At 41.9% G+C, this 27,579-nt stretch overlaps 1 protein-coding gene across 2 annotated transcripts in view; it reads right to left on the reverse strand.

The window, feature by feature from the left end:
- The window catches only part of PREP (prolyl endopeptidase), a 156,972-nt gene that overhangs the window by 16,440 nt on the left and 112,953 nt on the right, over positions 1-27,579 (reverse strand). For both annotated transcript variants that reach the window (XM_067546535.1, XM_067546536.1), the window contains one exon: positions 4,096-4,232. In XM_067546535.1, coding sequence (XP_067402636.1) covers positions 4,096-4,232 — 137 coding nt within the window. The remainder of the gene's footprint in view (positions 1-4,095; positions 4,233-27,579) is intronic.

Here is a 27,579-nt window from a genome sequence, read left to right on the forward strand (position 1 = left end):
GATTTATGGTTTACTTCACAATCAACATGTCAGTATACATTAGAAAGCAGTTCTACTGCACCTACACAGGCACATACAGAACAATGGAGCAAAACATGGTGGCTGCTACCGAGGGTGTGTGCAGAATCTGAGACATTATTGGTGGGTTTTACAGAGTATTTTCACACAAGCGTTGCCAAGTCCACACTGAATACCATCAATTTCCCCCCAACTTTTTGTTTTGGCATTGTTATTCAGACTATGAAGGCTGTATAATTACAGAAAGTGTTACAGCAGGTATTCTGCTTGAATTGGTTCTAAATCCAGCTGCTCAGTCCAGAGAAAGAGAGAAATAAAAAATGCATGCATATATCAAAAAATAATGTACTACTCTAAGTGGGTTAATTACATTGGTCTGCTGTTAATGTATTTGTATTTACTTCAGAATCTACTGACCTAAACTCTTCTTGTGCTGCTGTAGTTTCCTTAAACTGTAGTAAACAACCACCATAGTAACAGCTGCAGTTCCCTTTTTGGCTATGATACATATTAAAAAGATTGCGGTAACAAAATACAATGCTAACATACACAATGTAGCTACTGCCCAAAGCACCAGGCCAAAGTGCCAGGCCATCGCTAAACCAGGAGCACGGAGATCAAATAAAAATCTAGAGTATTTATCCTAACAAAAAGCCCCCCTCTGTTTCTAGACGAAATGATTGTAATTCATTACAGACCAGAAATAATAAAAAAGCTAACTATGATGAATATTTCATTACATTTAGTTTTATTTCAGTATATATCTTAGGCAAGAGCTAGACATTACTAGAATCTCCAACCTATTGTAGCCAAGTGAGCGGAGAGTTCTGTTTTTCTGCTAAATTGTTCTAGTGTAATTTCACTCTCCCAACCTAGCCTGTTTGTATTTCTCATCCACCTGTTGTGTCCTGACACTAAAACTGTAAACTCTCCTTTGTTATTGTCTGTACAACCCCTAGTACAACAGGTCTCTGGTCCTTGACTGGTGTTCTTAATCACTACCACAATGTAAATAATACAGTGGTGTACCTAAGGGGGGCGAGGGAGAGCCAAGCCCCCGGGTACTGGCCTGGAGGGGGGCACCGGCCACCCCCTATCGCAGGCAGCCAGGGCATACTCCTGGCCCTTCCGCCCCTGAGCTGGGTGCAAGGAGGGAGCCACAGGGACCAGAGTCCATCATGCCCCCCCACCATCAGGCAACCCCCGCCACCCCCAAGTGGGGGGAGAGTGGAACGCTGCCGCCAACTGGGGGGGGGGGGGCAATGTAAGTATGGCCCCCGGGCGCCAGAGACCTACTGTACGCCACTGAAATAATAAATATTATGAGGTCTTGTGAATTGGGTTCTCTGTGAAAACATTTACATACTTTACATCACAAGCTGAAGTCAGTGATATATTTTTATTTGAGGAGGAAGGAGATATTTGCAGGGTGGTACCTACCATAATGACCTATTCATCTATCAATAACTGTCTCTCTCTAGAAAATCTGTAAGTGGCCTGGAACCTAAAACTGTTTTCTCTGCATGACATGTGGCCACAGTTGTGGTCAGCGGAGGCACCTAAATTGAATCTCCATCAGTATAAGAAAGTGGGTGCCTGGCAAGGACGGCATTCTCCATGTCCTTTGGAACTCACTTCCTTCCCAACTCTGTAATAGCCAGAGTTTATTAGTTTTCAGGGTGCATTATAAGGCCTCACCTTTTCTCCTTTGCCTATGAGGAGCTGGGTATTGGGAAGGGCGGTGGTGGTGTTGTGAGACTCTGTTGGTGACTGCATGGGGGTCAATGAATTTCTTTTATATTAACATTGTCACTGGGTATTTTATTTGATCTTGGGGAATTGATGTGTCTATTTAGTGTATTAAAAGATTGTCAAGAATGCCTAGCGCATTATAGAATCATAGAATATTAGAGTTGGAAGGGACCTCAGGAGGTCATCTAGTCCAACCCCCTGCTCAAAGCAGGACTAACCTCAGCTATATCATCCCAGCCAGGGCTTTGTCAAGCCTCAGCTTAAAAACCTCTAAAGATGGAGATTCCACCACCTCCCTAGGTAACCCATTCCAGTGCTTATCCACCCTCCTAGTGAAAAACTTTTTCCTAATGTCCAACCTAGACCTCCCCCCTGCAACTTAAGACCGTTGCTCCTTGTTCTGTCATCTGCCACCACCGAGAACAGCCTAGCCCCATCCTCCCTGGAACCCCCTTTCAGGTAGCATTGGGCAGGCATTCTTATTATACTTTGTGAGACTCTAAATCAAATATATCCAGCATTTGCTTTTAACCCCTCTGCCTCTCTCCAATATATCACAGTGCATCACATCCTACTAGGAACTAATAAATCAGTGGTTGAACCTTATTTAAATAAATATTTTAAAAAACTATTTAGAGTATGTAATTCTGTTTTACACAAACCACAGGAAATTAAAAATGTAGCTTCTGGAAGACAGCTGAAAAGAGCATTCAGATAACATCATGATACATCAAGAGAGGTCCACTGTTATACAATGTACTTGGTATGAAGGACCAGAAATTGTAATTGCTATCTGAAAATATAATCACAATAACCATAAAAGAATGAGGTTTGCAAAGGATTTCATGAGATTTGCCAACGTGAATGCAAGAATGATAGCATATAGCAAATTGCTGTAGGTCTTAATATTGCACGTACATTTAATAGGACGATTAATAATAATAGATTCTTTTTGTGGCAAGATGCAAAACTACTGTCTGAAGAATCTTCCTTCATCCTATACTTCCCATTTATTTTTTTTTCTAAGAGATTGTATCTAGCAGTACTTGCTTTGTACTGAAGCTGTAAAATAATCCCAGTGTCATATCTTGTCAAGCCTACAATAGAAGTTCACTTGCTGGTGAAGTAAACATTGTTTCCCTTTTAAAAAGATTACTGAATGGGTCGTCAAGCAGGCTGCTGTTTGTGGCCCGTGAACTATAGAATGGACTGAAAGTCCTGTTTTAAACTTATCACTTTTGATCTCTGATGCACTGATTTGCATGAAAAGAAACCATCCTACACACTCCCTTTTATTCTCTGTTCTCCCCATACAGATATTTGAGCAGAAAGGATACGTTCTAAAGTCCCAGTTCAGCAAAGGGCTTAAACACATACTTTATTTTAAGCCTATAAGCAATTCCATTGAGTGTAATGAGGAAACCAGCGAGGAAATGAGACCATTCTCCAATGGTTAGGGTACAAGCTTGGGACTTGGGAGACTTTGGGTTTAACTCCCTGCTCCGCACAAGACTTCCTGTGCGATCCTGAGCAAGTCATTTGTCGCCCTCTGTCTCACTTCTCTATCTCACAGGGGTGTTGCAAGAATACACTGAAGATTGCAAGGTGCACTATTGCGTTCCTAGCAGGGCCTCTTGTGCTCTCTCACTCTTTTTTTTTTTTTTAAATAAGGCAGTTAATGCTAGGCTGAGATTTTCTTTATTATGTTAATTTTATTTCATTTAGAACAGATTCAAGTGAACAGCATTTCCTGGATGTTTTTAAAGATTCCAAAGATTAGCTGAACTCTCAGCCAAAAATAGCGTACCAGAATTGTTTAAGGAAGCTATGGAGATTGTTAGTGAGAGAGAATTTGTACCGGTAGCTTGTGCCTGCAGTTCTTGCCTTCCTACACACAGAAGATCTTGCCATATTTTATTAAAAGGCTAGTTTGTACTTTTATTATGTTACATTGATCATATTTTATTTTTTGAATGATAAGTAATGTTCCGATTGGCAAGCTTCTAGGATCAGGTGCATCCACTTATGGACTCAGGGTTAGGAAAAGCTTTTTCAGTAGCTGGTACAGCATTAGTTTAAAGGAAGTGAAGAGCTGCAAATGTAATTAAGGAAAAACACAGACTGAACACATCCTGTAATTTTTCCCCCTAGGATCATGAGCTAATTTGTCATGTTTACAAAGGCACAAAAGAAAACACAAGAATTGCCATACTGAATCAGACCCAAGGTACATCTATCTCAAAATCCTGTCTGTAACAGTGGCCAGGAGCAGATGCTTTAGAGGAAGGTGCTTGGAACATTAGCTGTCAAAAATGTCCTGCTTACCTGTAGACTGGAGTAATAGATATGTTGAAACCCCCATAGCCATACAAGAAAGCAGGATGAGAGCCATCCAATTTAATTCCCTTCTTGTGGATAATAAACATTGGGATCTTGGCACCATCTTTGCTGGGGTAGAAAACCTAGGACAACACAGAGGAAAGATGTTTGAAGTACTGTTAGTGCTGGGAACTATTTGAGAAAACTTGTAAGTCACATGTAGTTATTTCTATGCTTTTGTTTTATAAGGAAACATATCTGGGGCCAGCTGAACTGTAGCCTTTTCCCTGTAATTTAATTGTTGTTTACTGCAAAAATAGAGAAAGGCCATTGTTAGCATCATCCATAGGGTATGTGAAATGGTTTGTCCCTGACTTGATTGACAATTCTAGAAAATATGTACCAAAATGAGACCAACATCTTATTAAGAGTATGATTCTGCTCCCTCTACTCATTCTGAATGATACTTATTCAAATGAGTAATCGTCATTGAAAACATTATGAAAGGAATATGATAAGCTACACAGGCAAACAGGAAGGACACTAATAAGCAAGATAAATGACAAATTAAGAAATAAAAAAAAATACTAGAACTAGATATTCACACAAGAAAGCAAGCACAGTAACTGGTGGGCAGGAGAAGGAAGCTTGTGACAAACAACACTGACCAGCGTCATGGGCTTCAATGAATTTAATGCTTCAGTAGTTCCCCAAAAGACTGAGCAGCCAATCGGAGCTAACAGAAGCTGACAAATAATTCCTGTAAGAACTACATCTCAAAATTTCAGATACTGTGGCTGCTCTAGCAGCTGGAGAAACAGATAAAGCTTATGGTAAAGATTTAATGATCGCTCACTATGGACTAGGTTAGTACTAGATCCCTGGAGGCTCCATGACACCATGAGTATTTAAACAAGAATACCTCACCCCCCTCCCAAAATGCAGCCCTACATGGGCTTGACCCTGAATCACTGACGTCAACTAGAGTTTGGGTCCTAAAAGCAAAATTGTAAACATGAGTGGCAGACTGCAGCATTTTAAAAATCCATGGTAACATATTTAGGAATATTTGTGTTTCAAAATATCATGTTTTATTTATCTTTACTGTGGCTATTCTTGGGTTGGCCCACAGTTGTTCCATCATTTAGCCACAACTGCATTATTACATTTGTATTAACAACATTTTTCACCAATTGAAAGAAGAGTTACTTCCACACATCATATGTTAGGCAAAAGAGGGTTCTTTGGCCAGTCTAAGATTTTCTTTGTACTAACACTAAACATTTTTGGAGTATTGAAATCACTGATATGGAAAGAGACTACTGACATTTTTAAAATGTATAATCTAGTAAGGGACAGCTAGCACAGATTCAGAAAAGAAAGATCATGCCTGACAAATTCGCTTAAATTCTTTCAGTACAAAACAACACACACAATTTATCTGGATTTCAGAAAAAGCATTTACACTTGACCACAGAACTGACTGACTTGCAAGGTTAAAAAAAATTAAGAGGAAACCATTATAACACATTCAAATTGTCCTTGGGAATACAAACCAGAGAGTATTATTAAAGGAGTACAAATATCAAGAGTTTGGTGGATGAAGTGGTGAAATAGGTGAGAAGTGACAAAATGGCCAGCATGCAACTCACTGTTTCTTTTGCACTGTACATACCTAACTATGAATAATAGGATGATGCTGTATAGCCTGGTGGGAAAGAACACAGCAGAAAATACAGAGTAGAGGAACAAAATAAATCAAAGTAATTTGGCTAGGTAAGGCTAATGGACTGAAAAATGGCGCATGCTATTCAGTGGAGTAAGAAAAAAGATGGATAGAGAGGATATTAAATAATCGTGGACGTTACAATATCACAACATTTTAATACAGAAGACAAACCATGAAGAATTCTTAAGATGAATGAATAATGCACTGGAACCAAGAAGATGACATTTGGCAGGAACCTTAAAAAATAAAAAATAGAAACAACAATCTACATCCAGGAATGAAAGTTTCCTCTCCTAAGGGCCAGTCTACACTTTCTGAAGATGTTACCTGTGCTGACAGGACAGCTTGTCCCATTGGCATAGGTAGTCCACCTCCCCGAGAGGCAGTAGCTATGTTGGCAAGAGAAGCCCTCCTGTCGACATAGCAATATTTACTCCGACCGTTAGGTCGGATTTTCCAGGTCCCTGAGTGAAGTAGTTATACCGACATTAATTTGTGATACAGACCAGGGTTATGAAAACACTGAAGCCAGTGGCCCAGGCGTCAATTTTTCCAATCCTGCCTGACTTATTTTCTTCCTGGGGGGTGAGAGTGGGGGAGAGGAGCTGAGTCAACCCTGCCTGAACTGGGCAGAGGGGTGGAACTGTATTCTGCTCAGAGAGCCAGCCAAGCTCTCCAACAAAACACTCAATAAGGGCTTGGAACAGGAGATATAGACCCTTCCTTTTGCCCCTGGTTTTTTCAGCCTAACTTTCTCTGAAGCCTACAGGGGCACCACCTGCTGCAAACACCTCAGAGGGGGAAGCACAGCTGAGGGGACAATTGCCCCTAAAATCAAATGCAGCCCTGGGACAGAGCTGGGTATCAGACAAACAGATTATAGAGCTGAGCTGTTAGTCAGAAATTGGAAATTGTTTGGAATTTCCCTCAGAAAAGCTCTGCAGCAGAGAGGCCTCGCCAAGCTGCCAGCTGTTATGGAGGCAGAAAGATCCTGGAGGGAAATTCAGGAGACGGGGCATTTCCCTGCTGCCAGTGACTATCAGATCCAAATCTGCCCCCAAGCTGCAAACAGGCTAAAGAACCATTTGTGGCTCCCATGACTCTGCTAAATCTGTTACCCCCAATTGCAGTGTATCTCATCCTTAAACTGAGGGTGCTGATTCAACCCATCAGGAGCACAGAAACCACAAGGCAGTGGCTTTTGTATGAAGCCATACACTTCACTGTGAAGGAGTATTACAGCACATACCATACGGTCACACACTATGAGAAACCCACCCAAGAGAATAAATATCTCATTAGTGGCCAGTAGAGCCCTGTGGTTTTTGCAAATGTGAAATAACATGAAACAAAACAAAAAACAATGATTAAAATGACATATGATGGAAAAATTCACCCTGCAGCAGTAGCTCCCACACCCCCGAACTGGTCCTGGCTCCCTGTTCTGGGCATTGCAATGTGGTGCATGGGGTTACAGTGCTGCTCAGGTCTGGCCTGGTCACCCCCTCATGATGACAGGAGGGCGGCCGCGCCAAATTTGAGCGAGTGGCGTTGCGACCTGGCACAGGGAATTGCAGCACTGCTCAGGACCTGCCCCCTCCCATCCTGTGGGGCATGACCCGAGCCACTGGGGATTGGGGGGGGGGGGGGGAAGGGGGGAGAGAAGGAGAGTTGTATAAAATGAAGTAAGAAATTCACAAAAAATAAAATGCAAAATTATAAAAAAATTTAAAAAAATTCATGGGTCTCTAGTGATAAAATGTACACATCCTTCCCCTCCAGCTCCCATAGCTAAGTACTTCAAAGGTTCTAACTTGTCGTGTGTCATATACATTATGAGCTTTCCCAGCTCCTGCAAACTGGCTTTGAGCATACCTTTGTATCTGTTCGACTTACTTACTTTTCAGATGCCAACTGCCTCCACTGACTAAGGAATAAGATCAAGCCCTCCATTTCAACTTTGTGCTATTCACAAATGCCAAGTTCTGTGCAGCTCCACATGTGACACTTGATGAAAATCATTTAATGAGCTGATGTGCATACAACCATACGTTTCAACTTACAAAGAACACACCTGGCCCCAAGCATTGGCCATGGGTAGGGCATGGTGCTGCAGAAAACTTGGCAGGCAGAGCTGCAGCTGTGGTGGTGGTGTGCTGGTGTATCTGGCATCTGCCGGAAGGCTGCAGAGCTTGCTGGGATGGGGGGAGATCTAATATGCTGGGGTGCTGTACGGGAGGAAGTTGGGGTTGTCTAGGGAGTAGTGGAAGAGCTGACATGGCATTCTGGAGTGGTCAATGGGGACCAGTATTGAGCTCCCTCATCTTCTTCTCTCACCAGTTGGGTGGTCCCTGCTGCTGCACCTGCTCTCACCTAGTGCAGCAGCCTGCTCCTCCCATCTGCTCCTTCCTTGCTGAATTGCAGTTGGGGGAACAGCAGGAGGGAGATTCAAGGGGCTGCCCACTCAGCAGATGCCACATCTGCCCCATTTGATGGGGGCAGAAAGGCAGAACCACTGGCAAATGCTTGCTGCCTTCCCACAGCTCAGCCACATAACATAGGGATTCTACTGAGATGTGGGAATGCATGACAGGGCAGCTAAATGAGGCAGTGTCATGCAAAATGTGTCACATTTGGCAGCTTTAGCTATGCTACTATCTACAAGGATAGAATCTGAGCATTGAGTGCCACCCTTGACTTTGGAATTTTCTGACAAAAGAAATCAGGTTACACTGATTGGCAAAATGTTCATGAGAAGCTAGATGAGCCAGGCCATTGGTAATGGGAGATAAAGCCTCTCAAACTTTTGATGGCAGGTTCAAATCTAAGCCTCAGGTTGGAAGAGATCATCCAATTGCTACCATCCAATTGCTGCTCAGTAGACTATATTGGGGTTCTCAAAGTTTTTCATAGTATGCACCGAATCTTAACAGATTTTCTTGGGGTCTACTTCCCTTTCAATTGTATAGACTGCCTCCCCTTCCAGTACTGACTGCATGATATTATAGTGGCAACTGCATAAATTGTTGACTTGTAAGAGTAATATCAGGTAAGTAATTTAATGTATTTCAGCTGTCTTTTAATGTAATTTAGTAGCTGGAAACAAGGAGTACCAACTCCACAGAGCCAGCTAGCTCTCTACAGACCACCCATAAGAGCTCAGAAGTATGAGCTGAGAATCACTGGTCTTTCTGAACTGAGTCTGAGGATATCTGCTCCCAAGCAGAGAAGTGGCCACCTCACAAAAACGACCTTCTGAGACTGCCAAAGGATGGTATGAACTTGAAAGCTGAACTCCATGGACTCTCACTCCTATGGTTTGTCTCCATGCTAACATAATTAAAAAATAACTATGTTATTTTAGTGTAACGCCTTTTGTTATTTCAGTGCAAGTCTGCCTGTGGACACTCTTACTTAACCGTAAGAGAATCCTATTTTGATTTAAATATAAACCAATTTAAGCCAAATTGATATAGTACCTTCTTAATCCGAAACAAGAGCATCCACACAAAGACTTCCACCATAACAACAAGAATGTGTGAACTAAAACCAATTATTTTGGTGTATTTAGCTCCTACAAGTGGTCCCACTAGATTAGGTTTGAGGCATGTTGGCGTGGCAGTTGGCACTGTTTCTACCTATGCTGTATTTGTTCTATGGATAAATAGAATATTTAAATTACGAGGAATGCAATCAGATTCCTTTTAACAAGCACACTGTTTTTAAAAGGATTTTTAATTTCCATTTTATTGATGATGCTTGTGATTAATTCACATTTCTAATATTTAAACAGATTTGGATTTAAAAAAAACTTCTTATGGAGTGCATCTCCAGGTAACAGCTGCTTGTCCTAAACCTTTCCGTTAATAACAATTAAACTTAAGAAGTTATTCTTCATGGCTGAGGTTTTTCGCATAATTATTTATAGCTTCTAGTCTAATTAAAACTAAAAAGAAACAAAAACAGAATGACATTTGTTACACTGCTGCCTGTTTTCAATCTTTCTGCTTTCAGAGGAAAGCGAGACACCCTCATGTTTATGATGCCACACTGAACACTAAACAGGAGTTATTTTTACAGCTGTTGATAAGCCCCAACAGAAATATGATCCTTTCCAACGCATGCATTTAGTAAGTATCTTTATCATGAGCACTAGCTGTAAAGTGAAATACAAAGCCATCGCAGCATCTCACTTAACACTCCCCCTCCACCAATTTTTGTTTCATCAGGGCTAAGCAAATACAAGTAATTTCACAAATGAAACAAACAAAGAAAGCATATCTCTGGGAACTTTACATCTGGGAAGTTTATGAAAGTTTTCTTTAATTTATATCACATATCACTTGTGAAATTTAGAGACAGCCTCACACAGTTTTTGCTCATCTTAAAACAACATTTCTAGCTGTTGGCATGACCATGAAATCCGCACCAGAAATCACTAGAAAGTTAGAAAGCTATCAGACAAAAAGGTTTTTTGTTTTTTTTTTTGGTTTAGATGCGTAGTTAAACACGCCCAGCAGTTAAAATATTTCAGTGGAGATAAAGTCGCTTGGGAAGAGGCCAGTACGAGAGGTTCAGGACAGCCACTTCCTAAACACTTCATCAACTGACTCCAATGAAGCTACATCAATTTCTACCAGCTGAGGATCTGGCCAGCCAAATCTTTCCACCAAGTGACTGCTGTTGGCAGATCAGTTACTTTCCCTTGACCCCAGGCTGCCAGTAATTTCCCTCCCCCTTTCTAAACATGAGCTTTTCTAACAACTGTCTGAAGACTGATTTAAGAGGGTTTTTTTTTAAATCTTTATCATCAGTGAAGATTAAACACGCCTTTAAATGAAAAGACAACAAAGCAAAACAGCACATCAAAATGACATTGCTGTTCAGAATTTAAAAGTGTTTCACTCCATCTACCTTTGTTCAAATAATTATTACTATCCCCTGCCCCCTTCTCCCTCCAAGATGAACAAATGGGGGGAGGGGAATCAATTCAGGAGACACAGATATGTGAAGCTATTTAAGCTTCTTCAAATAGACTATGTTCAAGTAAGTCTATCTGTTTATTTATATGACCAATAATGGGAAGTGCTTCTATCTGAGAAATTAAGGTAAACTGGAAAGGGTAAGCCCTACAGAGAGAAGAACCTGTAATGATGGTATTTCATGCCTAATTTTAGACTCTGACATCTTTTACTGGAGAATGTTTATAAAAGGGTACTACTGGTTTCTGTTTTATCAGAGCTAGGAGTGAGCCACTTGTGCTAGTTACAGTATATTAGCCATTGCTAATATACTTTAATAATAATAGTGTGTAAATCTGTTGCAACTACAGTATACCAAAAAGGCAAATAAATAACTTTTGGAGAAAACCTTGACAAGGCTTCAATCAAATCTCCTTACATTATGAGATACATATGATTAATTTATGGGGTGGAGGTAAGACTAAAAATAACCACTCTCAAAATTATAGCCCGGCAGCAAATGGTGCTATATTGTTGAGAAAGCACTCTTTTTTTATACATGTGCAAAACTTTGTACTGCTCTGGCAGTGTAAAGAAACATTGGTGTGGTTGTAAACGTAATTTCTGCTGACCGTAAGGACCCTTTATGCTGTTGGAGCAGTCCAAAGGTAAATAAGAATCAGGACTCCTATTTTCAGACACACATAACTTACGAAAAACATAAGAAATAAGCATAAAAGACTTCAAATAAAATAATAAATATTTTAAGAAAGCCTTATGTAATTCAATAGTCATTTCTGAGTCATCCAAGCATTAAAGAGACCCCAAATGTTCATTTTTAAAGAAACTTGCATTTCCAAGATGGTTTTGTTTTAAAACTTAAAACCTTGCATATTCACCATCCTCAATGAAGGCAACTTTGCTAAGTCTGTTTTTTGATAACCTGGCTTCTCTTTTACTCCCATTACTCATGACTTTGTATCTTTTCTTATGCTGTCCCTTAGGCTTTGAAGGCTCCCCTAAACAATGCACGTCAAGAGCACACCTTTATCACCAAACCCCCACCTGTTCCAGGAAGCATTTCAGCACTAAATAAGTTCTGTTTTGTTAAAGGAATCTGGAGCCCAAGCACACCACCACACAGGGCTTCTGTGACTTTGCCTCCTACTTGTTGTACAGGTCTTTGTTCTTGTATTGTTGTAATTTTAAAAGCTTTTTATATAAGGGAAATAAGTAGAAAGCCTTATTTCTTTCAGTTAAGGTTCAATTAGAGCATAGGAGACCTGTCATTCAGTTATGTGTGAAACACAGATAGCCCTTGAGAAGGAAAGATTTTATGGTTATCCATCTCAGCCTCAAGGGTGACAAATAGTGTCCTTTGCTCCATTCTTCCAGAACTGTGCAAGAGTAGAGACTTTGCTTAAATACTTTAGCTTTTGGTGTGATATGAAAAGGACTCAGGATAGAATGAATGTAGACAACATTTTCCCATCACCCTCAAAAAAAAAAAAAAAAAAAAAAAAGCTGATATTTAGACACATCGAAAAAAACAAAACAAAACAAAAAACAAACAAAACACAATTCTCATGTGAGTAATTATAAAATCTGTTCCATTTCATGCACTGTCTATCATAGTCAATTTAAAAGTCATGCTTCTGTCTGAATTTCCCCTCACCCTTCCCAAAACTGTTATAATACCTAAAACTATTAAACTTGAAAGTGAACTAGGGGCAGGAGGAAGAAAACCACCTTATTTTCAGGTTTGTCGTTGTTGCAACATGTTTGTTTCTTTCATGTGACAGCAGTTTATGAATAGTCCTTTTCACGGTTTCCCCTGTATAATCACTCAGTTAGCCAGTTTCTCCTTTTGTGTGTGTAGGTCTCATACACAGCATCAATGGAGAGGATTTTTTTTAAATGGGAAAATCTGATTGTAAACCCACAAAAACTGTCAAGGAAAAAATGGGAAGGTGTAGTACCTGAATTTTTTAAATAAGTTGAAAATAAAGGATTAGATTTCAAGATGATGATTAAAAAAAAAAAAAAAAAGTTAGAGAGCTTTTACAGTAAAAATGGCAGATTACTGCTATAGAGAAAACAACCAAAAATAATCCCAGCTGAAGAAGTCTAATGCATATTTCTTAAGCTATGATCTTATCTAAAATGTTTATATAATTTTGCTGACTCCCTTAGCCATGGCAATGAGAATAAAAATCCAATTTAAAAATGATTGGTTTGGCTTCTCAACTAGAATTCTTTCCCACAGGTATTGTGGGTTTTGCATCCAACAAGAAATATTAATTAATTGTACTTGAAAACACGATGTAAGTCACTTAGAAAACCTTTAGTGATTATAAAAATGTTTCACACAACCCGTTTCGAAATCAGTTACTACATGCCAGAGATATCTGTTCTTCCAAAAATAGGTAATGAATAAACTTGTCATAGGACTGTCACCTGTTATAGTTCAAACGAAAAAGAATCTTAAAGCAGAACTATTGCTATGGATAAGATTGTGTCATGGTTAAATTAGGCAAAATTCATGGAACAATCATGGTAAAAATGAACAAAATCATGGTATGGTCATGGCAACAAAAATGTGTAATAATTTAACCATAAAGTGTTACAGTTTAGCATTTACATGGAACAAATAACATTAATGCCATAGTTTTCACTTCCTTGACAAAGTATACTATTTTGAAATTATATGTGCATATTGCACAAACATTTTTCAAACAAAAATAATGAAAAACTATAGAACACAAATAACTGATTCTTTTTAGTAAAGTTCCTTTTACAAACTGTTGCAATTTTGGCATAACCAGTTATATACGTAGGCAGATTGTCATTTTTTATGCAGAGTCTGTTGTCCCCAAGCACACTGTTGTTATAAGATGAGAAGAGGTGTTGAATGTCCATGCTGTTGCCTGGTACTGCTAAGCATCACAGGGCAATTATTGACAGAGCTGGGAATCTGGCCATCATGCTTCTCCAGACCTGGAAAATGTAATTCTTGGAATGCTCCACAGTAAGCCTGATATTTTCTCTGTGCTGGAATGTTGTCTTCAAATAGTGTCATATTTTAAAATACCAGGATCTCACAAATGTCAAGGTGTTCTGCTTGATTTGGCTCTTCAGTATCCACTAAAGAAAGCAGCAGCACATTGGTGAAAGTGGGAGGTTGAGTCAGTGTCCATGAAAAACGTTTGTTTTTTTTTTGTTTTCCAAGAATACTGTTTTTGCTGTTGGGTGCTGGCAAGTTTCAGAGCTGCTCCCTACCCACAATGCAAGGTCACATATGTCATTTGTGACTTGATGAGCACAAACTGCGGGCTCTTCATAAACTGTAAGTGTGTTCAGGATCTGGGGTGCAAACTCTTTTAGAGCCTGGGGGCTGCGGGGCCCTTGCTGCCCACGGTGGCTGGGAGCTGCAGTGCTCCTGGAGTACCTACTGCCCACGGTGGCTGAGAGCTCCGCGGTCTCAGCATCTGGCAGCTTTGGCCCCACCACCACAGGGCATGGGGTTGAAGCTGAAGAGGATAATTTCACAGAGGTCTCTGAAAAAGTCACAGAATCTGTGACTTCCATGGCAAAAATCATATCCTTAACTATTACCAATAAATAATTAAATAAAATCAGGACTGAATAGTGTGTTAAGTAATGCATATTTAATAGTAAGATAGTATCAAAAGAATGCCTTTAAAATGAATTTTATTTCAAAACATTTTCCACTCTTCAGATATTGAAATTTTTTTCTGGATTTGCAACAAATCAAAATTAATAACCACCACAGAGCAGGTATCAAAAACACCTAGTTAAATTTAGCAATTTGTACTTTACTTGTCAATAAGGGAAAAACAAAAAAAAAATTTGGCACATTAGTTTTTGAGAATATGGTCATCAATGTCTTAATTAACATAGTGCAAGTGAAGCACCATGATATCTCCAATATTAATATGTGTAGGTATAAAATGAAGTAAGTGCAGCTAAAAATATATTAAGGATCTGATCAGGTGAAGCGCCTTCAACTCTCACTGACATGTGAGCTGAGGACATTTAGAAACATGTGGGATTGGGCCCTAAAATTAATGCACTAGCAATCTGAAGAGTATGCCAAATTTATTCTTTTAAATGTGTTTCTTAAATTGAATTTCAAGTGTCCAGCCTCAGACAAAACCTTTTCCTGATTAACTATGAAATGAGACCCTTGACTGGTTTTAAATTAACTCTGTTTTGAAGACCATAGAGGACTACAGTTTGAAATGTGTGGTACAATATTATACCCCAAATTACCATGATCGGGCACCAACTGTACCTTTAATAAAGTCTGGACAGTTTAAAAGCCCTCGCACAAATATATTTGGAGGAACATAGTTATAGAAATTTAACATTTGGAGAAAATTTTCGTATCATGGTGGCTAAAGCTAGGGACCCAAATCAATACTTGGAGGCATAAATAAAAGTGACCTGATTTTCAGTGGTGGTGAGCACGGACAGCTTCCAATGACTTTAATAGGAATTGCCAGTACTCAGCATCTTTGAAAAGTAGATCATAAGACCCTAATTTTAAGCAGCTACATTTGAAATTTTGGCTTTAATCTTTTGAAAGCTGGAGTGAAATCCTGGCCCTAGTGAAGTCACTGGTAAAATTCCCATTGACTTCCATGGAGCCATGATTTCAGCCCTGGTTTCCAAGTTCCTAAAACCAAGTGTTAATACTGAGACAACCACTTCACATTCTATTCTATTCTAGTTCTTATGTACACCTCATCACTGTGGTATCAGGAAGGCCTAAATCCTGGGCTGTGGCTGAGGAGTGCTTAGCACATCACAGGATGTCTTCTAATACTGGGGCAATTCTGGCAGTAGTCCAGTCCTCAGCATAAATTTGTGTCAGCAGCCAATGGACCAAGTGGCCATTCTCATAGCCAGAACCTGACAGTATAAGAGACCTGCCCATCTACTTTTCTCTGTTCATACACATGTACCAGCTGGTGCGAGGAGTGGTGGGGGAGAGCTGTTACAGTAGCTCCAGGCTATTTGAGATTTCCTGCTATGCAGGAGGAATTCTACAGTGGCCTCTTACACTGGCTTTAAGACAACTTTGTGCTGGCAGATGGATGCAAAGCTGCCCTAACACATGGCAGGACCTGAGCCAAAGTAGCTTGGGTATAGTAAAAAATTCATATAGGTAAAAGCCTCAAAGAACACCTGTTACAGATAATTGCAAAATCACTACAGAAATAATCAAGAAGCCCTTTAGAAGAGATCATTTTACCACCCACCCATTGGGACTTGAAGCAGTCTCATGCTGATGGAAGCTAAGTGCAAGGAGATAGTCATTTAGAAAAACCCCTCGTTAGTGAGCCTAGCAGTCAAACAGCAAATGGATGCTGGGAAGCAGCTCTCTAGGTGGTAGAAGGAATGGGGAGAAAAGGGAGAGAAAAATAAAACAAAGTTCAGAAATCCTGTAGGGAAAGCATAGAAGAAATTCTTTTTGAATCATTCATTTACCTGTTAAATGAAAGGTTTTGTTCCTTTTGCATAAATATCAAGTGGCAAAGGTGTAAGTGGCAAAATGGACCAAATTAGTCTCTTTTAAATGCCACTAGATGAAAGATGCTTCCAACAATCTGATACAAAATGAAACTATTCTATAAAGATTCTTCTACTGGCCTCATCATGGTGGTATCTGAGACCCTTCCAGTGATGCAACTAATAATTGTCATGTGTGGGTTGCTCTCTCTGTCATTGTTTCCCCAGAGAGAAAATTGTGTGCGCAGTGTAGTGTTTTGTTGTCTTATTTTTGTTTTTGTTATCAATTAAAATGTACACTGTGCTGTGTGTTATCATTAGGGAAGGCAAGGTCAAAGAAGTAACCCTTGCACTTGGAACAAAAAGTGGCAATTTTTTTGACGTTTCAGGAAGTGTTAAGGCCAAGTGGAGCTCATTGGGTCTTTCTTACATGATTTCTGTATTTTAATATATATATTTTTAAAAGTATAATTGTCACGCTGGCTGGATGGGGGGGGAGGGGCATTTAGTATATTGTTTGACATCAGTATGTCAAAATCATAATAATTCATGTGAGATATGCCATGTAAGGTACTGTTAGAAAGGCTATAATGTGCTAAGTAAGATGATACTGTTTATGATCATGTGTTATATGTGTAATGGAAGTTATGGATATGGTTGATATATCTGTATTTCAAGTGCTGTGTCTGGGTAATGCCCCAGACAGGATGGCTGCAGGGATGGCCTGCTTAATGGTCCATTAAGACATTCACAGGTGCAAAGGACCCAGGGGAGAAGCCAGGGCCATACCTGATGAGTCACCAGGACTTGCTCATGTGACTCTGGTCTCCATTTTGGTTCCTCTGAAATTCCACAAGCAGCATGGCAAGGGCCAGAGGACATAAAAGGCAGGTGCCCGTGATCCATTTTGTCTTCAGTCGGGTTTAGCCTTCAGCCACCTATCTACCTCTGGATCAAGTCATCTGCAACTGAAGCTGTGAAACAAAGGACTGAGACCCATCCAGGTACTGGATGTATACCAGAGGGACTATACGAGCCTGCAAACTCCACAGTTCTTCTAGAAACCTGATATAGATGGACTTTCAAATCACTTGTATCTATCTGATTGCTTTAATTCTTTAACATTTCTCTTATAGTTTGTTTGTTTCTTTATATAATAAACCTTTAGTTTTAGTTACTAAAGGATTGGCTGGCAGCGTGGTATTTTGGATAAGATCTAAATTTAAATTGATCTGGAACTGTGACTGAGCCTTTGGGGTCAGGAGAAACCTTTTGGATAAAGAGCACAGAGTTTTAAATAACTGGTCTCTTTACTGGACCTAGTGGCTGATTGGGAGCCGGAGACTGAAATGCAGTAAAGGGGGCTGTGTTTATTGGCTTCTTGATAACCGGTGTGGGGAATCAGAAGTAGTTTGTGGCTGGTTGGGAATTCTGACTTCAGTGTCACCCACCAGTGTTGGGAGAATCTGCTCTCCTTTTGCAGCCTGCCCTGACCTTGGCATTTTCAGGTGGCTACCCTGGGCACGGAAGGGTCACAATAATACCATGTGAGCAAGCCACTACAAAGAAACAAAATTATAATTAACAGCTGGTAGCCCTCAAGGCTTTACTCCAACAAGAGGATTGCTCCAGGAGACTGAGATTTACTGTAATAGTATACTGACAGATAAAAAGCTAAAACAACCACAATCACCTCCATGTAGAAAATCAGTTCAACTTGTAGTGATGTAGCCAAGAATTCAACTTAGACAGCACTGGTAACTCCTTTTTTCCCTTCACTGCCTCCACTCAACACTCTTCAAGTAAGAGGATACAGCTAAACAACCAGCAACAGTAATGGACAGCAGACTGAATGATGTGACACCCTTCTCCTACAAGGTAGGTGCTATGCAAAATATTGAACAAAGGTGAGCCATCTCTAACCAAGATAAAGACATGCTCTCATGAGATTCTATTTGTACAAACTAGTGGCAAGGCTTGATTGGATTTTTCTGCTCCTTTTGGCAAGGTGTACCTGATCCACCACCTCTACACTGTACAGTCTTTGAGGCATCCTCATGTGTGTTTGGAAAGTAGCAATTTGTTGGTTTGTTTTTTAACCAGGAACTTATTTTTCTGGTTTTGAAGCAGACATTCAAATCTAGCAAACTCCTCTTTCTTTCTTATAGAAGGCTCAGATTAGAGGACTTAAATAATATACAAAATATTATTAATGTTGTTTATTTATAAAATAGATTGTGGTAATAGCCATATCCACGCTTTTCACAAATGTCTAGTGATTTTGGGTGCCTCAGTTTTGTATATTCAACTTGTGAGGCCTAAAATGGGCATCATTTTCAAAAAGTGTTGAGCACACACCCTCTGAAAAATCGGATCTGTCATAGTTCAGGGCGACTGTACCTATAATCCCACTCTATGGTTCACCAAGGGCACCTATGCTCAGGCTTCTGGCTCCCCAGCCGTCACCTCTCTTGGGGAGAGATACACATTTCTCTCCCTCCTGACTGGAGTATTTTCCAGGATTCACAGTTCCCTACCTATACCAGGAATTCCCTAGCAAGCCTGGTCTGCTTTTCTACTCAGAGGCTATAAACATCGTAATTGCCCACAGTTAAGTTACCATGCGGCTCTTTCTAAGCAAGCACGTTTATTCTTAAGGTAAAAAAAAAAAGCATTATAGAGAAAATATAAGAACAATAAAAGAACCTACACACATGCTAATAAGCTTACCAGAAATCACCCAACTCCATAAAAGGCTGTAGCAAGTGAAGAGTCCTTCAAACCCCCCAGGGGTTTTTCTTTGGTCACAAGTTCATAATAGCTGTCAGATCAGAACAAGCAACCCAGAAAAGGGAGTTTACTTACTGTAACTGATGCTTCTTTGAGAGGTGTGATCCCTATCCGGATTCCAGATGTGGGTGTACATGTGCTCCACATGCCAGAGCCAGAACTGTTTGAAGCAGTCTCTGTTGACCCGTGTGTCCATGCGTGATGCTGTGTGGGTTGACGCCTCCTCAATTCCCTCTTACCAGCAGGCTTTGAGCCCATAGCAGAGGGGATGGGGAGTGGGAGAAGCAGGATGGGGGGAAAGGCATATCGTAAGTCTGTTGTCCAAGTGAGAAGGAGAACATCCCCTGCGAGCTGTGTTCTAGGGCCCCTCTGGAGCAGAAAAGTGCGAGTCTGTGGTTGGCGGATGTCGTGAAGAGGCCCCATTGCAGTGTGCCCAACCGATGGAATATGGCACGGAGAGTGGGATCGTTCAGTTCTCACTTGTGGTTGCAGTGCGAAGAGTGGCTGAGGGTGTCAGCTAGATTGTTGTATGTGCCTGATAGGTGTGTTGTGTGGAGTGTGACATGGTGCCGTAGGCACCAGTTCCATAGACAATAGAGGGTGGGTGATCTGGTGCTGTCCCGTTTGTTTATGTAGATATTGTCCAAGAGAAGCTGTATGTGTTGGGACTGAACGAATGGAAGGAGTGCCTGACAAGCACACTGGACCGCCTGCAGTTCCAGGATCCATGCTACTCTGGGGAAACAGAGGCCTTGCACCGTATGGCCTTGTATGTGGGCGCCTCAGCCTACGAGTAGGAGGGGTCAAAGGGAATGCCTGTCATAACCTTGGACAGGTGGCACAACCAAGACAGGAAAGTGAGTATTGCAGGGGGAAGAAGGACCCATTTGGTGAGGCAGTCCTTTTACGGGACGTACACCAAGCGAAGCCACCTTTGAAGGCATCTCATGTGTAGATGCGTGTGTGGCGTGACAGATGTGCATGTTGCCATATGCCCTATAAGTGACAGGCACTGGCAGAGGCACATGCGTGGGTGGCAACTCAGTTGTGTAATTAAGGCAGTGAGTGTGGCAAAACAGTCTTTGGGAAGGAATGCCCTGTCCACACAGGAGTCCAAGCATGTTCGTATGAAAGTGAGTTTCCTGGTTGGAATGAGGGTGGATTTTGCATTGTTAATGCATACTCCCAGATGGGACAGGAGTTCTTACAGTGTGCTGATATTGACAAGAAGGCAGGCCTGGGACAGTGCCACTAAGAGCCAGTCGTCCAGTAGGGAAAAAGGGAGTTTCCCAATCATCTCATATGTCCTGCCATAACGGTGAAGACCTTTGTGAACACTTAAAGGGTGCTGGCAATCCTGAAGGGGAATACACAGAATTGGTAATGGAAGTGGTCTCTCTGTAAAACGAAGAAACTTGCGGTGGATGGCCACATGCATCCTTCATATTGAGAGTTGTGAACCATGCTCCATGAGGGGAGGAAGGGATAATTTGGGAGAAGGTAGTAATGCGAAATCGGAATTTGTGGATGAATCTGATTAGTGCCCAAAGATCCAGAATGGGGCTGAGGCCTTTCTTTGATATGAGGAAATAGGGGGAATAGAAGCATTGGCCCCGATAATGACATGGCACTAGTTCTATGGTTCCTTTTTCAAAGAGGGTGTGTGCTTCCCCCTGTAGGAGGTTCAGTTGTGCAAGGTGTGCACAATTGGCCTTGGGGGACCAGAAGGTGTGGAATTCTAAGAGGTATCCTGTGTGTACGATGTCTAGAACCTAGCGATCAGTGGTGATCTGGATCCAGTTGTGGGCAAAGAGAGCAAAAACACTCGGAGAAGCTGACGGAGGGTTAGGGCAAGGCTCATGAGTTATCTATGTAGAAGTCAAAAGGGGTATCTGGAAGGTCACTGATGGGAGGTAGATGCCGGAGAGGTGGAGGCAGCGGAGAATTGTGGCTGTTGCAACCGTTGGCGTCGCTGCGGCTGATCTTGTTGGCATGGCCTGGTAGAGTAGCATGGGTGGAAGAATGGCCTATTCTGGTATTGGGCGGGGACTGGAGTATATAGGTCCAATGACCTCAGAGTAGCTTGGGGGTCTTGAGTGAATGCAGACTCTCATCGGTTTTATCCCTGAACAAAGGTTGTCAAAGGGAAGGTCCTTTAATGTGGTTTGGACCCTTTTTGGGAATCCCGATGTCTGCAGCCAGGATTCCTGTCTGAGAACTAGCCCCAAGGCCAGGGACCGTGCCGCCATATCTGCTGCATTGACCACTGCCTAAAGGGCAACCTTGGAGACCAGCATGTCCTCATCAATGAGTGATTTGAAGTCACTCTGGTTATCCTTTGGCAGGAAAGCTTGGAACTCTGCCAGCTTAGTGTACGACCTGAAGTCATACTTTGCTAATATGGCCTGGTAGCTGCCTATTCTAAACTGTAAGTCTGCTGAGGAGTAGACCTTCCTCCTAATAAGATCAAGCTTCTTGGCCGCCCAGTCTGGGAGAGTTATTCTAAAGTGTTGTTGTCTGGCCCTTTGCATTGTTGCCTGCAGCACAAGGGAATTGGGCAGTGGGTGGACAAAGAGAAAATCGGTATCCTTTGCAGGAACAAAATAACGTCTCTCAGCGTGCTTCAGTGTAGGGGTGCAGGATGTTGGGGCGTGCCAGATTGCCCAGGCCAGTTGGACGATTGCCCTATGTATTGGCAGTGCAACCACAAGCGCCCTGTAGGCTGCAGGATGCCCAAGAACTTGTCTTGGGGATCCATTACATCCTCTGCCATAAGATTAAGGGCTTTTGCCATCTGGCGGAGGAGGTCCTGATAGTTGTCCCTGATCATCAGGCGTGGACAGTGTAGGAGGAATCAGTGTCTCATCTGGGGATGATGACGCTTATGTTGGCATCAGTGATTCCACCGGCTCCGATGGTTCCGCCAGTGCTGGGGGTCCGAGTCGTGCCATGGGCTCCTCATAAACTGAGGGAGTATACTATGATGGAGGATTGTGATGCTTCGCAGGTATGGCAAAGGTCAGTGTTGCCAGTAAGGCCAAACATGTTGGTCCCTTTGCGTCGGCTGGCCGTGTGGGTACTGGAACCATGTGTCCACCAGAGGTGCGTATGATGTTAAGTACACCTGGTGTTGATATCACAGGCTATGAGATGGCAAAAAGGAGGGCCCCGGCTCTGATGACCACTCTGAGTCCGAGTGCTGTTTGGGGAAAGGTGGTACTGTCAGAGCTGGTACAGTTGGCGCCGTGGATGGTCAAATAGGTGGACTGGAGAAGAGCAGCGGTTCAGCCACAAGAGACAGAGCCTGCAGGATCTCCCACTCCCCATGACAGGGCAGAGAGTTGTCCAGCAGCAGAAGCAGTTCTGCTGGAGGCACCAGGGGCTATAGTCTGCCCGGTGTGCGGTAATGGCAATGTACTTGGTTCAGGGCAAAATAAGCATGATAGATCCGGCCAAGTCTACGTTGTGCTAGGAACTGGTCGTGTGCCGATTGTCGTGGTGGCTGTGGAATCTGGTCCGTCCAAGTGTTTCATCTTCTGGTCCATCTTGGACTTCTTTGGAGCTGGCCCCTCTTTGTTGGCATGCGACTTCTCACCCAGCTTGTCGCCACTTGGGAAGGAAACGCTGTGCTTGGAGGTGAACTGTGCTTGAGATTGCTCTCTGTGCCCATGGCTATGCTTCTTATGAGCCTTATGGGTCTTACTCGGCAGCATTGGCACCATCGATATTGATCTGGCAGGGAACGTACGCACCATTGGTGTGGTCGGCCGTTCCGTCGGTGCCACGTCTGAGTGCGCATATGGACGCATTGCTTTCTCCATTGGGTGTTTCTGGAGTCTCAGCTCTCTAGCATTTCTGGTCTGTGTTGGCAATGACTGGCAGATGGAGCACGGAGTAACAATGTGGGATTCACCCAGGCAATATAGGCAGTGTTGGTGTGCATCGTCAATCAAACAGGATTGTGGGCAAGATGCACAGTTCTCCGAAGCGGGTAGACCCCTCGAATACAGTCCAGCACCGGTTGCTAGTAAACCTGAACTAACAATAGGTAACTTTAACTTTACTTTTCTTTTTTTTTTTAAACTACAAAACTAAGTAATAACTATGACTATAAAGAGTAACTTCCCCCCCACTGCCCCAACTACGCAGTTCAAAGGTGAAGAGGAGAGGTGTTCCAATTCTGGCCATGTGGCGGTTAAAAGGAACCGAGGGGGCATCGACCCTCATAGCCTCATAAGACTTCTGATGCAACCATGTGGACCATTCATGGATGCCGCGGGTTGACGGAGATGACTTCAAACAGTTTCAGCTCCAGAGCATGGCGCACATGCACACCAAGTATGGAATCCACAGCATGTGAAGAAGAATTTGGGCCTCTGATCCTTACAGATCAGGGGTAGGTAACCCGTCAGACAATGGGTTCCTTCTCAAGGCATAGCTTCAAAAGCTGGGTCTAGAGGTGTGGAATTTGCATTCCCCCTCACCTCCAGGTATTTCCTAGGAAACCCACAATTTTGTTTATCCCAGAAGTTTTTTAAGTAGCTCATTATTTAAAAATAGCCTTTGAAAGTCATAACACTTCCCAGGTTTTACATTAGTCATGTCTCCCTCCTAGACATGTTACATACATGTTATATACACAATGATATATACATATTTGCATTTTTAATACAAGTAATCCTTAGTTACTGACTCTTAGTTCAATAAGGTTTAATTTAATTAACTAAGGTTTGTCCAGGATATTGCAGGAAATTGCCACATCTGTCACAAGATCTGCTTAATGTGTCTCACGTTGGATACCCAAAAACCAAGGCACCCAAATCACTAAACACTTTTGAAAATCTTGGCTCTACTGCTTCTAAGTAATAATTATGATGTTCTTTGTCCTCACTTCTTTATAAGAAACATGCAGGGATTTGCAATATTTGACAGTATACACTTCAAAACCAGTTCCACAGATTTCATCCCAGCACATTCAAATACTTTTATCAAAGACTTTGCTGATAAGTAGCTGATTTAAAAGCCTGTGACACTTCCATTTGATGTTTCTCAATCAGGAATTATAATTTCAAACAACATTATGTCTTAGATTTGGGTTTGAGTTTTAGGTTGTTTTTTCCCCGGTCTACATAAGCAAAAATGCAAAAACTCAATTATCTCTGCTAATGGGTTAGAGAAATTAAATCCCTTTCCCATGTAACTCCCTGGGTGTTAGATTAGAAAATGACTGAGGATCAGGGGCTTTGATTTCAACAGCATCTCCTGTTGACCACCTCCTGTGTTAGAATGTTGCAGAGGTGGCACTTCATTGTTTAATGAGTGCTCAAATCTGAAAACCATGGATGAACCTGAAGAAAAGTAACCCAACAAACAGCAGAAAGCAGAAAAGTATAATAAGAATGACTTCCTATAACACTGCTATAGCAATATTCAGGAAAAAATGGCATTGGAGATACTCCTAAAAATACATCCTGATAGCAATATTAGTTTATGGTCTAATTCACAGAAAGATAACATATTAGAACTTCTGGTTCTACTGTCTGATAATATAAACATCAAAAAGTACAGTGACCCACAGCTGTAATACTTCTGGGGCTAGCAGAAACAAAAACCAAAAAGAAAAAGGTAAAAAAATTTAAAATATGTCATGATGGTGCAGATATAATGGATAGTCTACAGCCATCTCCTCCTTGGGCAATCTGCAAATAACACAGAAAGAGGTAGATTTTTTTTTTCAAATTCCCAAAACTGCTAAATCATCAAAGAAAAAAAATTATGATGGTATTTAGCAGATCTCTGGGTAGTTTAGCTTCCAGAACTATGCGTTCTAATGGAGGTCAATAAACATCAAAGTGTTTAATATTAAAAGTGAAAGATTCCTTGATTTCAGATGTCCTGTGGCTTGCCCATGTCAGCTGATTTGTGGGACTCAGGCTAAGGGGCTATATAACTACGTAGACACCGCAATTAAACAGCCCCTTAGCCCGAACCCCACAAGCCTGAGTCAGCTGACACAGGCCAGGTGTGGGTTTTTAATTGCAGTCTAGACATACCCTTACTTTTGAAGCACTCCTGCATTTAGCAATCTTCTAACATAAGCAATGACTCTTAATGAGGAATACCACTTTCCATCAATCTTTCCTCCTGTCAACAGCTACCAATAATTACCACACGCTGTCACCTTTTTTGCTAGTTCATATATTAGGAGAAAATATGTGTTCATTTTTCAGCTATGTGTGAGAACAACAGTCCAGGGCTATGGAGACCTTTTATTTCTTGCTATCATTCATCTTAGCAGTTCGAACACTGGTTGTTATGAATGTTAATGATACTTTCAGCAGACTTCCCCTACCTCATAAATTTCCAGGAAATGTCTCAAGAACACAGCAGAAATAATTAATCTAAGTAAAGATAATATACTCTAAATACCTATGGGTAATGTATTTATATGCTGTCAGAATTAACTCCCAAGTGAAGATGTTAACTAGACTATCTTTAATAAGATTGTCCACTGATGAGTTTGTATGGTTTTAAAGACAGCTAACTAACAAGCAAGGAAAAACCAAAAACCAAAAAAACCCAAAACAAGATATTGTAATTAGTGATTGGATTTTTTGGGTGGGGAGTGGGAGAAGAGAAAACTGTCACCTTTGCTCATTTTTAGAAACAAACCATTTAAAAAAAGGGCTGAAATATTCAGACACTACTTTCTTTTTTTTTTATTTAAAGATTTTTTTGGTGCCATGCCTGAGACAGAAGTGATGGAAATCTAATGAGGAGAGAGCCTTATTCACACAAGATTTCCAGCACAATTCTTCCACAGATTCAAGTAATTTGGATACACTTTAATTTTTGGATGTTTATCCAAATGCAAAGTCCAAACTTTCTGAGGTTCACCTGTCATGTTTTTTGACTAGTGAATGAGAATATGTAACTCACTTCTAGTCTTTTCATGAGAAAAGTTGCCATTGTCGTTGAGGCCAGGCACCCAGGTCAAGCTGGCACCGAACGGTGGTACACCTGCTGACCTGTGTTTGAGGCTGGTGACTGGGCTTTCCCTCCGACACTGAGGATGACAATTGTTTCCTTGCAGACCCTGGTGGAGCTGACGGCGGCTCCTCCTGTCGGCTGCAGTGAGGAATCATGCAGCAGTGCTGGAGAGATGATGATGACTGAGGATGGGATTCCTGAGTGGTGCTGTGTTGGAGAGGAGTGGTGCCAAGATGGCAGTGTGCAACGGGGTGTTGGGCCGCATGGTGCCGGGGATGTGTGCCCTGTTGCCCTGCTACCGGTGATCATTGCCATGAAGGCAATGACTGGTACCGGGGAGACAGAGATGTTGTGGATTGGTGCCGAGATGGGGCACGGCGGCAGTCGACTGACCACTGCAGCAGCCCCATGGAGATGGGTGCCTTTCCTGGCTCTGGAGCCAACGGTAATGCTAGTGGAGTGGGAGGCACTGGGACGGCCATTAAGTCTGTGCCTGCTTGAAAGGCCTCCAGTGTTGAGGGCACTGTTAAATGGAGGGGTCCCCTTCCACTCCCAGGAGTCAGGGGTGGCTCCCTCAAAGGTCCTTTGCCCGACCCCACTTCTTATCCATCTTTGGCGTGGTGGGAATGGCCTTGATTGTACTGCTTCTTTTGCCTCTTTTTTGGCATTGACGAAGGCACACGGAGTCAAGAAGGGCTCGGAGCCAGTGGGGCACTCCATACCAATGCTGAATTACTCAGTGCATAGAGTGGGAAGGTTCTGTGGCGGGTCTGAGTGCCGCCTCCATTAACAGGGTTTAATCCGTGGCCTGAAGTTTTTGCAAATTTTGCACTTATCCCTCACATGTGTTTCCCCTAAACACTTTAAACAACTATTGTGTGGGTCATTACACAGGAAAGCCTTATGACAAACAGAACATGGTTTGAAACCTTGGAACCAGGACAAACATCCCTGACAGGACCATTAACTTACTAACTAACAAACTATTTACAAGAACTATTAACAACTATCTATGAAAGAACCACTAGGCACTTGCAAACGCAAGAGAGAAAGACGTTCCAAGAACTGTTACTGGCGAAAAGGAGGTGGTGAGGGGGTACAGGGCCGTTGGCACCTCATATACTGCTGCATGAGCGCAGGGCTTCAGAGGTCATCAGAGCCGGCCCTATGATACCACCAAGGCAAAAAATCTCCGTCAGCCATGCATAAGGGCGTGCACACATCTAACATGGAATCAACCTGAGCAAGCACGCGAAGAAGAACAAGTGTCCCCCCCCCCTTTCCTCTTGCCTTCTATTCTCCACAAAACCACCGTTTGTTAAAAAGAGGGGGTTGGAAGACACCTAGAAATAGTTTTTTGTTTTTGGTAAAATGGGCAGAAACAGAGATATATGCAAGAAATCCAATGTTCAGTGACAGAAAAAGATTCGGAAAGGAAACAGAAAAAACAAGGTTACTTACCAGTAACTGATGTTCTTCTAGATG

This window comes from Emydura macquarii, unplaced genomic scaffold (genome assembly GCF_026122565.2).
Source record: "Emydura macquarii macquarii isolate MOO-44397 ecotype Brisbane River unplaced genomic scaffold, CSIRO-AGI_Emac_v2 contig_1146, whole genome shotgun sequence".
Taxonomy (NCBI): domain Eukaryota; kingdom Metazoa; phylum Chordata; order Testudines; family Chelidae; genus Emydura; species Emydura macquarii.